General features: G+C 40.0%; 1 protein-coding gene across 1 annotated transcript in view; it reads right to left on the bottom strand.

Annotated features, from left to right (window-relative positions):
• Window positions 1–16,781, bottom strand: part of Adcy8 (adenylate cyclase 8) — a 216,858-nt gene that overhangs the window by 71,720 nt on the left and 128,357 nt on the right. Inside the window, exon 8 of the mRNA XM_027947608.2 lies at window positions 12,616–12,813. Coding sequence (XP_027803409.1) covers window positions 12,616–12,813 — 198 coding nt within the window. The remainder of the gene's footprint in view (window positions 1–12,615; window positions 12,814–16,781) is intronic.

Below are 16,781 nucleotides of genomic sequence, written 5' to 3'. Positions count from 1 at the left end.
TCACAACAAAATAAGAAAGTTATAATGGACCTGCATTTGTAATGGACCATTACCTTCTCAATTCTGTAGTCTTTTTTATAACCTCAGCGATGTCTACTCAAATATCCGCTGATTTTCATCAGGTGACCTTTTCTGCTTTGTTTGGGGAAGTGGGTTTCTTCTCTTTCAGCCGGAGCAAGGCCTTCCAGGATTTTTAGTACTCTCAATTTGAAGGGGCTCGAGAACTCACTCCTTGGCAAAGGATTCCTTTCCTTTTCTCATTGGAAAAATGTTTCTTCCTATAGATTCTAAGCCTGAATCTCTGACTCCTGAATGTTTCTCACTGATGACTTAAAAATATCACATGATCATTTGTTCAGACTAAAGTTGCATAAAGTTTTGGATTCCATCCTTTCCAGGTAGCAAGCTTGTGGAGACAAAGCAGAAACTTTACTTTGTCTCCAGATCTATCAGTATTTCACTTTGAACAAAGCCAATTTCTTCTCATCTCTGGTCTTTTTTCTGTCAAATGAGGACGTCTAAATTCTGTAATGCTAAAACATTCTATGATTTCCATGTTTGAACTCCAGTGCTGAGCACAACCACATAAAAGAAGAACCTCATCATATTTGTGAAGGCAGTGTCAATCAACCACAGAACACTAGGTTTCAGAATGGAGCATAGTGTTACTTTGAAAGGCAAAGAGAGTAGACTTATGAAACGAAATCTTCTAATTGGCTCAGGATGATAGGGTACTGAGTCCTAGGAGTGAGTGAGTCATTTAACTTCCTCTGGACGTGTGAAGGTCTGAATACTCGTATTCATAGCTATATTTAGTGAGTTGCGCCAAAGTTAGACAATCCTTTTGTCCCTTCTGTTCTTTCCTCACCTGGCCCCATTTCATAATTTAGTTATGAGCATAGACATAATCTAGAGGTAGACTACTTGGATTTGAATCCCAGAGCCAACACTTACTAGCTATGCAAGCTTGGAAACATTTACTAAGTTTTCTATGTCTCATAGTGGGTATGATTAGGAGCTATCTTATAAAGGTTATTGGAAGGATGAAATAAGTTAATATAGGCAAAGTATTAGAGAAGTGCCTTACACATGATAACCCTACAAAATTGTTTGTGTTAATCAATTAGTTATGGTTATTTTGTTGCTATATTTTTGGCTTTGGGAAGTGTACTTTTCAGCTATGGTGTTGCCTTCCACAATGTTATTTTCTACTCCAATATTCACACCTTGTCGATTCCTTGCACTCAGTGGGGACCTTGAAAGTGTTGCTGACTGATGTGTGCATCATATTAGGAAGAATTCTGCAAAAGGGACTATGCCTTCATGTATGTGCTTTTGAGACACATGCAATGAGAAAACACCTGCCATTATTCTTACCCTTGCTTCCTAAAATATTCACTGGCAATAGGTGGAATTCTCTGCTCCTCCAGGACCCTTAATAAAGGTGTCCTGGAAAGGACCATAGGACTCTTATAATTCACTGAGCCCTTGGACTGGAAGGGAGCTTGGAAATTTTTATTTCTTCCAGGGGAGGACCTCAAAGTTCAGAGAAGGGAATGAGTTGATCGGTGGGAAAGTGCACACAACAAGCCACATCTCTTGACTGTAGTGAAATTCTTTCCACTGAACCCCTGTCTATGGGCAGGAAATGCCTGAGGCAGTATACAAGCCAACTATAAATGGGATTCGTACAAATTAAAAGAGCGAGCTATTGGAACAAATGTCAAATAATTCCTTTGAGAGATTAATTTAGAATTTGGGATATTATTATTTTTCAATCTGTAGGGTTTGAGTTGATTCAGAAACATACCTAGCATAACAAATATGAATAATGATGAATTCCCAGCATGAAGTGGGCACTGTACTGCGTGTTTCCATGGAGGATCCCATTTAATGATCACAACAAGACTTTGAGGAAAATCTTGTTTATTTTATTTCCATTTTGTACATATAGAAACTGAGGATTAGAAGAGTTGAGCAACTCAGCCTCACCTCCCTTATTGTAAAAGGGGATCCAAAGAGTTCGACTCCAGTGTGAGGTCTCACTGGCTACACTATCTTCTATTATCTTCAGGGTTAGCCCTTGTTCTTAGCATGCATGGTAGTTCTGCTTGCTATATATTAGAGATATGATTTAGATATATAAAAAGGGAATGTGTTAAAAAATTGGTTCTATATAAATCTTGGTTAGGATGAAAGTGGAACATGAATTGGGCACCTGGTCTTCAGAAGCACCCTGTGGAATGACACTGCTGTGTTTTCATCATTGATGAATGGATTCTCAGCAGGATGTGATGCTAAATGAAAGACTCTGCCTTAGTCCCAGATGGGTGAATTGATAACATGGGAGGAAACCAAAAGCATAGTGGATTTTATGTAAACGCCACAGAAAAGGATAAAGTCATCCCAGAAATGAAAACTCTGACTTGATTTGAAGAAGTTCAGACTTGGAGTTCCTTCTAAGGAATTGGGGCATGAAGAATTTGTGTTCCATTTGCTTCATGTCTGGGGATGTTGCCCCTGAGTCCTCTTGAAAGTTATTTTCAGAATTGAAATCAGAGAAATGAGGGTCAGTGGTTCACAAGGAAACCAAGAAATCCAAGTCTGATCAAATGAAGAAGAAGCCCATTCCAGATGTTTTATCCTTAGAGGGATGATCAGTGAAGTTAGCTGCAGAGTTGATGGACACGGCTTCCAATCTTTTCTGAGATAGTTCTGAAAAATCTTCTTTAGTGCCTGAAGCAGTCCTTAAAAATCTTGCTCAGTGAAGGGGATGGAAATCACCTTCCTCATCTCTATTTCAAGGATAAGCTGAAAGGTGCTGACTAAATTCTTAACATCTCTGCAAGAAGTAGAGGATGCTTCCATTTAAAGCAAGTATCTAACTAGTTGTCTAAACTACAGCTATACTCTGGCTTTTTATCTAAGTTGTGGGTGCTATTGCAAAATCTTATAAGAGGATGAGATTTACATGTCTGGTGCCCTTGGTCAGAGACTTACTAATGCTGATTTCACTTAGTAATATCTATCAGGAATGAGCCATTAACCCAGACCCAAATACTTCCAGGGTTGGGGGGGATTACACCTTACTTGGGAGCCCATTCCATCTTTGGATAAATCTGGTTTGAAGAAAGAGAATTTTGTAACACACCTTTCATTAAATAAATTAATATGTTTTAAATTCAAGAAGGGTCTCATTCTGGACAATCTTTCCAGTTTGTATAAGTGAATGAAGAAATTCAGCTTCTATCCTATTGCTAAATTCATGTATTATATAGAATGGTGTGGCTTAGAATTTCCTAAAAATTAGACATTTGGATAAAATGAATAATTACAACAAAAAGTAAGAATCTAATTTGCAATGATTTTAAAATTTTGGAACATAGCATCTTTCTTCTCCATTTTTGTGTATAGTCCAATCAAACCATCTAAGAGAGCAATTCTACATGTGACAGGTGAGCTGTGGAGTCTCACTGGCACACTTCCTTCTAAGTGGTCTGATCTTTGAATGCAAGTGGTTGAATCATAAGGAAGGATGCTAGCATAAATCTAAGATGAGTGACTTCAAAAGTGTGAGATGGGAGGATGTCCCCCACATCCCTGCCACCACAGGATGACAGAAGACCCTGAATGGTAGCATATTTTCTAATGGCATGCTCTCCTTTGTTAGGAATTAGACTGACATGAGAGAATTCTTACAAAACTTTTGCAAGTTTCTGACCCACCGTCTTCTGCTTTCTCTTCCCATACCCTCCACCTTTAGGAGGAACGCGTGTGCTTCCTTTCCTGATGGGTCTGGTCCCTCAAGCCATGGTGAGCCTGAGAGACTTGTGACTTTCCTTGTGTTCTTCAACTAGAAGCCCTGGGCTGTAGATGGTGATGAGATCTATACAGAAGGCATTGGAACAGTCTCGAGCACTGGGTCAGTGCCTTCTACCACCCTACACTGCATCACTGTGGGGGGAGTTGGTACTTCTGACTCTGCTGGCTTTATAGGACTGGAAATGGATAATTGGTCTGATAAAAAGATGCAAGTGAAATGACCCTTGAAGTCATTGATGACATACCGGGTGGTAAAAGTAGCAATAATTGACATGGGAATATCAAGAATATAAAAAAGTCTCACAAGGTCGCTGTTTGAATAAGAGGTGGATTTCTTCCCTAAGCTTCTTAGAAACCTGCTCTTTGTACCTGAGGAGGAAGCCTAAATACTCATATTATTTTGTTACTTACTAGAGCAGTAAAAACGTAAGAGGGGCCTCATAATGCAGCGGAATAATTCCCTTAAAATGCTATAAAAACAAGATCATGAAAATGATTTGGACATGTAGAATTTAGAGAAATGAAAGAGAACAGCTGAGTCCACTGGGTTCCATCCCCATGTTACCACTTGTATGCATCTAAATGAGAAGCAGAATACTCAAAAAAATCTGAAAGTTTCCAAGACAAAAACATGCATTTTTTTCTTACTATTTATCTGCAGAGTCCAACATCCTAACAAGTCAACAAGTTCATTCATTAGTCTACCCTCGTTTTCTTTGCCAAACTCATTCTTTATTTCCATATTCCAACCCTTATAACTCAAATAAGAATTGATGTGAAGAGGGAAGAAATATTTCAAAGTGTGTGATAAATTTTTTTCCCTGAAATCTCCTAAGCCTCAATTTGGCTTTGATTTTCTTTATAAAAGACAGAGAAAACAGAGAAATTCTGAACAATAAAAATCAATTGTACTTAGCCAAAGAATTTTCTAAGGATTCCTTCATGTGACAAATCCTAGTTTTTACGTGGTGGATAAAAAAGTAACATTAAATGAATGTTTCAAAAATACTCAGCATAGAACTTGGTGCATATCAAGCATAATTATGATAGTTGTTATTGTTAGCCAAAAATGAGAAAAATCTGATGGTTAATTTGTGTATAAAAATGAAGCTCACTGTCAGTTTGGTTTCCTGTGTCTTTGGTATTGTTAAGTGGCTATCTCTGACTTTTGGCTCTGTTCTTTGACTGTTTGAACTAACCCACCTTATTTTGTGCACACAGCTCAGAGGTGGTTCAAGGACTCCTGATTCCTGTTCCTACTGTCATAGAGAAAAGGTGTCTTATGTATTTACATGTTCACCTATTTGATTTTTGCATGTGCTTAGACAGCGACAGTAGTAGAGTTCCCTTGTTCTAGTTTATATTTATAAAGGTTCTGAGTGTTGCTAGGAATATGTGGTGAGTTGTAAGATGTGTACGTGTATTTCTATGCATGTGTATGTGCATTTGTGTGTGCATGTGTGGGTTGTATAGTGGACAAATAAAATGATCATGACTTTAATTTTGCTTTTTTAATTCCTCCATGGTATTTGCCACACCATTGCCATCTAACCCCTTCCCACCCCCATGTACTTGATGGCCTGCCTTCTCAATGCATTCCAAACTGAATGGAGACTGGGCAGTATGAAAACTAAAGGATTTTACAAGGTGCATTAGCAATAGTCTGGGCTTAGCAGACACAATGAATTTGATTGTAATTACAGCTCTGTTGCCTTCTACAAATTTTGGTCTTAGAAAAGCTGCTCAAACTCACTGAAGCTCCCTCACCTGTCAAATAGTAAAACTAATACCTGCATAAAAGGATGTTGTAACAAATCAAATGAGGGAACAAATGTAAAATATTCATGATAGGGCTGATATGGTCATAAGTGAGGGACATGTATCAGTTTCCTAGTAACACTGCTGTCTCAGTTGCAGTTTGCTGCAGCCTCTCAGGCATTTAATAAATATCAGTTGGCTGCATTTCATTGGCACAGAAGCCTGTGAGGTGGCCATCAGGACACCCATTGGTAAGATGGGAAGTTCAATGACTGGCCCAAGATCACAAACAGCAGTGTAAGTTCCCAGGAGCAAAGGTCATGGCTTTCTGTCTTCTTCCAGTACTTGATACAAGATACCTGTTGGGTTGTACACAAGTTGAGCACAAACTGAGCCAAGCACATGAAGTGTGCTAGATGGATTTCCAGGAATCACAAGAAGTATGGATAGAAAGACTATTCTTGCAGGGAAGAAACTCATATGTGAAATGATATAAAAATCCTTTACTGGCTTCTCCTTCTAGGACAAAGGCAAAGTCTTTGGGAAAGATCAGTATCAAGGGCCTTTAGAGAGGGAGGCTATCTCTCTCAACTTATTTGGAAGAGAACCTGGACTAAACAAATCACTTAAAAGAAAGGGTAAACAAAAGATGCTTACATGTTTAAATACATCCCGGGACTATGGTGGTCATTGCTTCTGTTCCAAAGATTTGAAGGTGTTGATGGGAATCCCTCTACCAATGTGTGACAAATCTATAATTCATCAGATTTATTTAAGGTTTGGACCCTGGCACCCTGGGATATAAGACACATTAAGATTGCCCCCTTCTGATATTTTTCATGATCTGATTTCTTTAAAAATCTCTGGGGAAATATGAGATTTATTTTAAATAAGTATTTAACCTCACTCAGATTTGGCTTAATACTATCAGAAAGACAAGGAAAAGAAAGACTATTACATTCATTCAAACATCTACCATATGAATATGTGTCATCTAATTTTCACACCAACTTCTAGGGGTAGATGATGACTAACATCTCAATGAGATCAAGCCCCTCATCCTGCAGTTCCAAGTCAGCAAGGGCAGGAATTGGGTTCAAGTCATATCAGCTCAGCAATCAAGTCTATTTTCTTTCATTTGTCTTATTGAAGACTAAATATTTGTGAGTTAGATGGACATTTGATAATTACTTGTCTGTATCTACTGATGATCAGTAAATTAAACGACAGTCCTTTATGTCTATTTTTGTTTCCAAAGTGGGATTCGAACCAAGGTCCGTTGTTTCTGGGGCCACTTTGAGCCTTACAGAGATATCCCCTCTAGACCTATTGAAGGCCATTTTGGTTCAAGTGTGGACAAGGGAACATTCAGATATGAGTTGATTTCTGAAGAAGTTGGTAAGTGACCATCCCAAGTGTCCATGATCATCCAAGGATAATGAAAGCTGGCCAAGAATTCAGAGTAACAATCTTGAGAGTCTTTCTCAAAATGCAGACTCGCCCCCCTGCAAAACCAGAATCCTGGGAGAAGTGTGATGGGAAGGTATCTGCTGCTCAGACATGATCCCCAAGTGATTCTCAAGTCTGAAAATTATTAAGCAAGGAAAAAGACAGTTTTGTTGCATGAATATATCACAAAGACAAAAGAGGCCTATTCTTGCAGGAAAATATTTCAAAATGAAGCTGAAAGATATCAGTATTGAAGGAAGGAGGGAAATATAGTCTTCAGTGATATAGGTGAATTTTAACACTTAAGTCACTAAAGTTATCAAAGGCATAAATATATAATGTTTTTATACATATATATTAAATATATACTAATTTTTGTTAAAGATAAGGAGGTATCTCATTCTAAGGTGATGGTATTGTTTTAGGGACACGAAGTTTAATGATTTTATTCCACATTAGCGTTCCTATGTTGGTAAGTTTTCCTGAGCCTCTAAAGATGTCAGGTAGGATGAGTCTGGCTAAGAGTAATGGTAATAATTGACTTCTTCATCCTAAGTCTCACTCAGAATTTAGTTCTAGAAGAGAAATGAGGATCAGAGGCCAAGAAACACTACCTTTTTGTATGTGCTCTGAATGGAAGAGCCCAAGATAAGTAATCTCATGAGGGTTAAGTTCCTTACCAGATAAGGAAGTTCTGTAAAACAAAGGTGAGTACCACAGGAAAAGATGGGAATTCAGACAAATGTGCAACTTACAAAAGGAGAAATATAAAGATCAAAACATATGCAGAAAGAACTTCAACCTCAATTAAAAAAAGTCAAAATCAAAATTATAAGTAGATGCATTTTGCTTCTAATCCAATTGGCAATTCTTAAAAGTACAGGCATAATTCTTCAGGGCAATTTCAGAGTGCATATCAAGTTCTGAAAACATACATACTCCTTTAGTCTCTTTAGGATTTTATCCAAAGGAAATAAGCATGGATGTGTGATTTAACTATGCCAATGGCTGCAGCAACATAGTTTGTAATTTATAATAATAATAAAAAAAGAACTGAATACCCCCCAAAATGGTAAATACAGAATGGAGTAGTATTTAATTAATAAAATTATTTAGTAGTTAATAATCAAATAATTATGTGAAAAAGAATTAAGAAGAGAATGCCTAATGTTGTACTACAAAGCATTGAGTACACATGCTTTATTGTTATAGAAAGGTGCATAGATGAGTATACAGATGCAAACTCATGTAAGACCAGCATGACAGATGCCCAAATGCTAGCAGTGCTTATCCTGGATTAAAAGATCAAAAGAGATTTCATTTTCTTCTTTTTGCCTTATATGCTTGGCATACACTTTTGTAAGTGAAAATGCACCCTTGAACAGAAAAATATATATATATATGATTGACAGCATTTGATGAATATGTTGTTTTCTACATCTGATCACTGTAGTTCCAATATTTGCTTGCCCCTGAGATCTGTCAGCCTGCTTGGGAAGTATGTAGCCTCACTAAAGAAGGGCAAAAGATTCATCTGTGAAATCTAGGAGGGATTGAGGGTGCCTTTGGTGATTAGGTTAGCCCTTTTGCCCTATCCAGGAGTCTGCCAGAAAGTCCTCACAACGTTGCTGGGAAGTGAAAATATTGATATGTACTAATTCTAACCTGGCCAGGTCAAAGTCTTGGGTTCTGTGATTTGCCACATGACATCTATCCTGGATGAGTTTTTAAAAATTTTTAAAATTTATTGTTATTATTATCATTATTAAAATAGGGATTAAACCCAGAGATGCTTTACTACTGAGCCACATCTCCAGTCCATTTTATTTTTTATTTTGAGACAGGGTCTAAGTGCTGAGGCTGGTCTTAAACTTACTATCCCCTGCCTCAGTCTCCCAAGTTGTTGAGATTCCAGGTATGCACCACTGTGCTCAGCCCTGGTGAATCTTGAAGAGACATGAGATGCTACTCATAATGACATTGGGAAAATAAGGTTGAACTCTGACAGTTCCAGGAACACCAGTCAATAGGGTCACCACGATTGGTTGCTGGAAGACATGTGGAGCTGTCCAATGTCCTGATTTCACAGTTGAGGAAACTAAGGACTAGGGGAGGGAAAGTGTAAAACGTGTTGTCCAGGCTTGACTAAGCCACAGGGGTCATGGGCTTGCTTTTCTGAAGCTGAACCTAAAACATAGTTTCTGTGGATGGGGGCAGGGGAGGGGAGACGGGCTGTGAGCTACTTAGAATTCTACAGCAGAGTATGAGCCGAGCTTTGGTCCTCTGAACCCACCAAATAGGACCAGATCAAAAGCAACCTGGGTCTTTTGGCTCTTAGTTTGCACGAAACATTCTGAGACCAGCCACAGGAAGGGAGGCAGTTTCCTTTCATCTTAACCTATGTCTTCCTTCAGTTTCTTATAAAAATCCTGTACACATGACACTGTTGGTCCCTGACTGGGAAATGTTGATGATATTTCTGTACGTTTCAGTGGAGCTTTGCATTCTATAATTCACTCATAAAGGTGGACGTGAAAACAAGTTCCCTTATGCATAAATCTTCCTATCATTCAAGCAGAATGAAGACTTTCCTTCCCACAAAAACTGCAAGAGTACAATCATTTCCACCTTCCTGTTTAGAAAATATGCTTTTATGGTCCAAACTTGCATCTAAGGACCAGGGTAGGGCAGTGGGAAGAAAAGAGGTTTTGGAGTCGTAAATTCTGTATGCAAATTGATAATTAAAATGTGATACTATGTTTAAAATACACACTTTAAACATCTTCCTCTTAGTGGAGTCTTAAAGCCTTTTAAAGCCTGCTTCTGCTTGCCACCAGGTGGCAATATTAACCAGTACCACTTTCAATTAGATTCTTGTCTGAGGCTTTTTTTAGACCACATTCAGAGTGTGAACTCAGGCAGCAAACCTGTGCAGATGCTACCGGAGCTCTTTCTCTTTATCTAATCAGCACCGGGATGTGAACACCTGGGTTCCCTCGCTGCACTGTGTCCTGGGTGTTTTTTTTTTTTTTTTTTTTTCTGTTCGTCTTTATCCTGAGGTTGTAAGGCCAGCTGTGTGTGTGTGTGTGTGTGTGTGTGTGTGTGTGTGTGTGTGTGTGTGCATACTTGTGTTTTCTCTTAGCCTCCTCATGTTGTGTGATTTCTTTGAGTGCTGCATAGAAAATGGAACATCTGTCAGCTGATGGCACCTAGAGTCAGTGAAATACGGTAGCTGGATTTTGAGCTCCATGACCTCTGCTTAACCTCTTGAAGACTCAGTTCTCTCTTCTCAGTGTCATAGTGATGACACTAAGGATGTACTAAGCTGACATACACAATCCCACAGAGTAGCTGAACACTGGTCCTATTCTCTGATTAGTGAATCCTATGGTTGGAGAGCCTTGCCTTTGATAAAGCTTTAGGACCTTTCTATTTAACCTCTGCCCCTAGCCCCTTCTCTCTCAACCCTTCCAAAGTTTCAAAAGAAAGAAGATGGAGAACATTGTATTCTCCATTCCAGAGCCAGGGTTCCAGGTCCTGGGGGTTCCAGGCAGGACAGTGAAATGAAGGAACAGTAGCTCTGGTGTGATAGTGGACTCAGTCCTAGTACCCTATGACAGGTTGACTTTGGGTAGGTGTCATAATTATTTCTCTGTGTATCCTTTCATCAAGTATAAGATAACCTAAACTTGATTAAGATACAATACTACTGTATTGCTTTTGTTTGTATTTTTTTTTGTCAATTTGTGCAAACAACTTAGGAATAGTGCCTTGTAGTTGGTATATGCTCAATGGATGTTACTTATTCTGTGCTATCTGCTCAGCAGTAACCTAGTCCATAGAAAGAGTCTCATGACAAGTCAATAAGGATAGTCTCTGTGACACAGGGGAAGTGAATGTTTTCTGACGTGCTCATCGTCCTTGCCACTGGGGAACCTATTCAGTGCAAAGCCCATGCCAGGTGGTGGATGGCTGGAGCATCAGTGGGTAAGTCCCATGTCTGTTCAGGTGGCTGCCTACTGATTGTCCTGTCAGGACTTCTCCAGTCTCAGTAATCCACCTCACATACACTGTGCCTCCTGTAGGACCATTCTTTCTCCAGCATTGCACAGCTACACATGAGTTGAGGACACTATTAAATAAAACATACTAGAAACTATAGTCTGTAGGAGTTAGGTCATTAGTGAAGTAAGCACATCTTTAGCAGGATTGAAAGAATAAAGGTTTTGTGTAGCTCTGGATACAAGAATCTGTATGGCTAATTGAGAAGATTCTTTGTCAAGCTACCTTGCTTATTGTTCTAGCTCCTTCCATGTATTAATCAGGAGAGAAACTGCATTTAATTTACACCTTCAGTCCTTAATCTTATTATGAATAAGAAAAGCACACCTGCTATTTTGGGGGCTCCAAGAGAGGCAAAATGTTTCTTTTCTTTCTGTTTGGCTAGTACATAGACACAGTGCATCTTGAATTGGGAATTACAGGCAAAGGTATTAATTTTGGAGTTTGCAATCTGTAGGTTGTTATCAGAGAAACTCACTGGGAAGGGTGAATGTGCAGAGAAATGTGAATTCCCCAAACCAAAGAAAGCAGAATCTCACAGGCAGCTGAGCAAACTCACAAAAGAATTGCTCACTGGAGCTTTACGGAGTGTTGGATCAAACTCCCCAAATCTGCTTGCAAATTCCCTGCTGTTCTTGCTGGAGGCTCCTGCAGATGCCAAACACCTCCTGTGCTCAGTCAAGGAAGGTCTGTCGGCTTTCATCAGTGCAAAGGAGCAGCCCAGTTAAGCAGGGCAGCACCCTGTCTTCCCACCCTCCTTAACAGTTCAGAGCTGAGGTGGGGGAAGGCATGGGAAAAGTCATCAACATGGTGATGGCTGCCATATTTGAAAACTTCACCTAATCAAGGCATGGACCTAGAGTCTTTCATAATGACATGAGAGGGAGGCAAGTTAATTATCCTTGTTGTAAATTCATGCTCGGAGTTTACTTCACTAATCAAAAGTCACACAGCAAAGAAGTGGCAAAGGTGGAATTCAACCCTGAAGATGTGGGATCTTCAACATCTCTATTTCTGCTAGACCTAGGTCAGGGGAGCTCTCAGCCAGTAGATAACTGGGAAAATTGAATAGCATATGCCTACAGTTGAGAAAGCTGGTGTTTATCACATATGCTGACATCAGGATATGGGAATTCCTCATATATTTTGTAGCCAGGTTTGCAGCCAATGTGAGTCTAATAAAAGCAAAGGCAAATGCACATTAATGCCACTTGGCTTAATCATCCTAAAGAGGATGAAACTCTTGATTTACTGAGTTAAGGACTCTTGGTTCTTTTGTCCATCTTTGGCTTAAGAGCAAAGCTGGGGCTTTCTCATCTGAGTAGCATCCTCCTTTCAGGGCCTTCAGTCTATTCATGATTTTCAAAGAGAATAAGAAAAGACAGTATCAAACCAAATCAAACCAAACTGAACACCGGAGAAACACAGAAACCAAAACCATGGCCCCTGGGTGCTCTTTCTAGTCCCATGAACATTTACAACAATTACTTCAGAAAAAGAGCCACTGTGGACACTCAGTTCTACCTTGTGCTCCAGGCTGGAGTCTTTAAACATCAGTGAGAATGGCTTGATATGCTCTCTTCTCAATTTATCGCCACTCCGCAAGTCGATGGTATGTTCTATTCTCTTGTTAATTTCCTCAGGCCCAGACTGGACATGCAAAGCTTGTGCAAGATGGTTTGGAAGCAGATTTATTGAATTTCTTGTTAGGGCAGCCAGAGTCTAGGGGGGAAGCACATGCAAACACAATAAACCTGCTAGTCCCCTTTGGATCAAAAAGAAATGCAATGTTTTTATATCATGTGGCATTGCAAACAGTAATAGCATTCCATGCAGTTGTATTCAGTGAAACCTACAAAATTTGATCAGTTAGCATTTGGTTCAGAGAAACACAACCCAGAAAAATACCACATCAAGAGGGACACTTCCCTTTCCTCTATGTAGGTGCACTGAATTCTTGTGCTCGAGGCATTTGGAGAGTTGTTGCCTTGGGAATGTTAATAACGACCCTTTCTCTAACCAGGCACATCCTGGGTATAAGAGAAAGAGAAAAGAAATCAAGACCAACCAAACCAACAAAAACCCCAAACTGAAGGTAGAACATCTGAAAAGCCCACAAAATGGATCATCTCCCACCAAGTAGATTCTACATTTTTCATGTGGACTTTCTCTTTAATGGTGATGGAGAGACTTGGGGTCTTGTGGCTTGCATTTTCTTTTAAAGCGTTCATAAATTGAGATTCAAATGTGCCTGGATCTACTCTTTAAACTTTTAAGTTTTACAAATATGTCTCAGCCCAGCAGAGATCATTATATATCTATATGCTCATATAGATATATGTGTAAAATTTCCTTTAGGGAAAAAAATGCAAGCAGTTCCAGTCTCCCACCATCTCACAGGGTCACACAAACGGAGGTAGGAAGGGTGCAGCCACCGAGGTTGGTGACTGGTATAGATGTGGCAACTGCATAGGCGTGGGAGGACACACCAGGTTTGGCTGGTGGGACTTGTCTCCGGGGATTCATCAGGCCAGTGATGAAGTCAACCAACTCTCTCCAGCCAAGTGCAGTGCTCACTCCAGCTCCAACTTGAGACAGCTTCTTTGACAAAAAAAAAAAAAAGAACCTAAAAGGATAAAGGGATAGAGAAACCCATCCCATCCCCTCAAGAGATTTCCTTGAAGGGAGGTAGATGGTGCAATCATCCCCAGAATGAGGAAGTGAAAGCCACCCATGTCACCCACCACACCTGCTCTGCTCTGACAGCCTCCCAGTTTGGCTATGCTTAGAACGCAGGCTAGGCTGAGATGAGGGAGGCCACATGGGAGATGGAGGACCCTAGAGATCTTCCTGCCTAAGCTTCTCATACCTGGAGCCTTGGAGAGACTTGCTCTCCAAGCCATCAGCTCATTTCTGGCTGAGTGAGACCCATTGGTTCCAGGGCTAGAGCTGGGGTCAGGGGTTTGACGTCTTTGTAGTCATCCATCCTGTATGACAAGGGTTTTCCCTGTGGTATTGTTAGACCCTTCCTTTTAACCTTCAAAGGGATAATCATTGCGATCTAAATTTGAGGTCTGTAAAGAATTCTATAGCCAGGCCTCAGCCTGAGTGGATTTTTACTGAAGCCCTCTTCTCCAGCCCCTAGGATAAAGGATGGAGTTGAATGTGCCAACGTGAGAAAGCAAAATCTATGCCCTTAGGGTACTGAAGCAGTTGATTTCAGCAAGACCACTACAGAGAAAAAGATAGATGTTAGGGGGAGGTATGGCAGGATGAGAGGCAAGGAGAGGGCAGGAGTGCGGAGAAGGAAGCAGAAACCAATGTTGCAGAAAATTGAACAGCAGGATCCACGCAGGGCCAGAGGGTTTGAGCCCCTGGGAGTAAATGCGATCATGCGGCATCCCAGAAAGCTGAGGAATGTGGACTGGCGGTCACTCAGTGGATGCCACATTGGTTCCTTGGACAGAAATTCCATCTACACAGCTTGGGAAATGAGAGGAGTTAGTTTTCTATCTGAGAGGAGGTGGAAAGGACACACAGGCCGTCCTTGTCTGGGCTTGTGTTCTGGCTCCGGAATGCCAGATGCTCCCTGGAAGTGCTTAGAGCTGGTCGAAAAGAACGAGGTGAAATATCTATCTAAGGCATACTTAAGCACCTCCACTGCTTTCAGTGATTTTATTTTTTAGCACACTTTCCCTTCTTTGAATTAAATTAGGCTTATCCAGCCTACCAGTCCCTCACACCTTCAGTGGCTCTAAGGCTTTTGGATTTTACAGAGCAGGAGGGTTTCATAAAATATTTTTGTGACTGGTTTGTTTAAATTACAGCAGCAGCAGCAGCGGCGGCAGTGGTGGCAGCAGTAATAGCCACAACTGCAGCTCTCAAACATGACTGTGATTTCAAAAAAGAAAGCTTCCTTTTTTTCAATGAGAATGATACAGTCTTCTCAGAATAATGACAATCTTTCACAATGAATAATTTAATTGAATGAATAATTCTCATCTTTTCCCTTATTTTTCTCCTAACCATGTGGGCTGCTGAAAATGTCATCACTGGGGGCTGACGTTGGTCTGTAAAGTACATTTGTAAATTAAGAATAGATGTTGTTTCCTGGGCTTTATGACAGTTGTCCGTTCAGAGAAGTATTCCGCTGCCCTTGGCCCTTTCTTCAAGGCAAAGACTAATGACATCTCCTCCTTTACAGCACCCGTGTCTTCACCATTCCTCTTGGCTGTCCATGTGGCTGCTTTAAATGAACATGAATTTGGAATCATCCCTCTATCTTTCATTGCTGCTACTGGGTTACAGTTACTAGCTGGGAAGGAGGCCCTTTTGTCAAAATATCAGTGATATTGTGGTGGAGAACTCTTTTCTTGTCCAAGCGGTTATTTTTATTCTTCATAATAACTTCTATCTATCTATCTATCTATCTATCTATCTATCTATCTATCTATCTCTATCTATTCATATAGATAGATAGATATTGGGGATTAAACCAAGGGTGCTTAACCACTGAGCCACATCCCCCAACCCTTTTTATTATTATTATTTTTTATTTTGCAACAAGGTCTCCCTAAGTTGCTTAGGGCTTAACTAAATTGCTGAGGCTGGCTTTGAACTTGCAAATAATTAGTGTTTTATGAAGGTGGTCAATTCTCAATGATGTTCTTTTCTAATCATTTGCTCTGTTAATTTCATGTAACAATTATACATGCTGTTTGGCTGGCAATCTCTCTAGCACCCATCTCGCCCATTCAGGACACATATGCTCATGGGAATACCAAGGTCAGCTCAAGAAGGCAAGCAAACTGAAATCAGGAAGGGGCATCAGGTAGTCATCTGCTTTCATTTAACTCCCAATGCACATGCAAAGGGCACATGATTTGGGGGTGACTGTGGTTTGGCTTTCTATGTGATAGCCCCTGTTCATGAGTAGAGACTAAAGTTTGGTCATGGGTTTACCTTAGTGAGATAAACTGCCAACATCAGAAATCCATACACTGATCTCTTTCCAGTGATTTATTTGTAGGCAGTATTGAGGAAATATAACACGTGTCTTGTTTACCTATGTAGAAAGCACTGGAGTGAGCTATTTTTTTAATAGATTAGAGCTTTCTCTCTTTATTCTTGCAGAACCAGTGTGAGCCATATTGAGGTTAGGTCAAGAAAGCAGATTAAATTTTCAAATAGGATTCCAGTCTCAAATTGACTCCAAACTACTGAGACTGTATATTCACAAAAATAACTGGCTAGAGAATAAGAAAAAACAGTGAATTAAATGAAAAGAAATGAAAAACTGCCATGAGAATTTTGACTATAATGTCATATGTGTGTGTATAAAAAATGAATACATATTTTCAAATATATTTTTCAATGTATAAGGTGTATATTAAATTTATACATAATACTAAATATGTTTCAGAAATCACTTCCTCCCTCACAGGAGCTTAAGACAGATCAAAGCTCAGTTCCTTCTGAAGCCAAACTTTATAGGTAGGGTCTTGCCTGAAAGTCTGGAGCGCTAGTGAAATTGTAACCAGAGTGTCTGGGTGGCCCTTTGTGAACCCTGTTTGAGTGGGCTGGGAAGGCACGGCTTCTCTGAAGCTCATCACCTGGTTGAGGACGTGAAATCTTTTCTTCAGGGTTTGTTTTTTATCCCTGCACCCACTGAAGACTTCCTTGTCCTATAG

Source organism: Marmota flaviventris, chromosome 15 (assembly GCF_047511675.1).
Source record: "Marmota flaviventris isolate mMarFla1 chromosome 15, mMarFla1.hap1, whole genome shotgun sequence".
Classification (NCBI taxonomy): Eukaryota; Metazoa; Chordata; class Mammalia; order Rodentia; family Sciuridae; genus Marmota; species Marmota flaviventris.
Note: the sequence above shows the minus strand (reverse complement) of the source record. Positions and strands in the feature narration are given on the sequence as shown.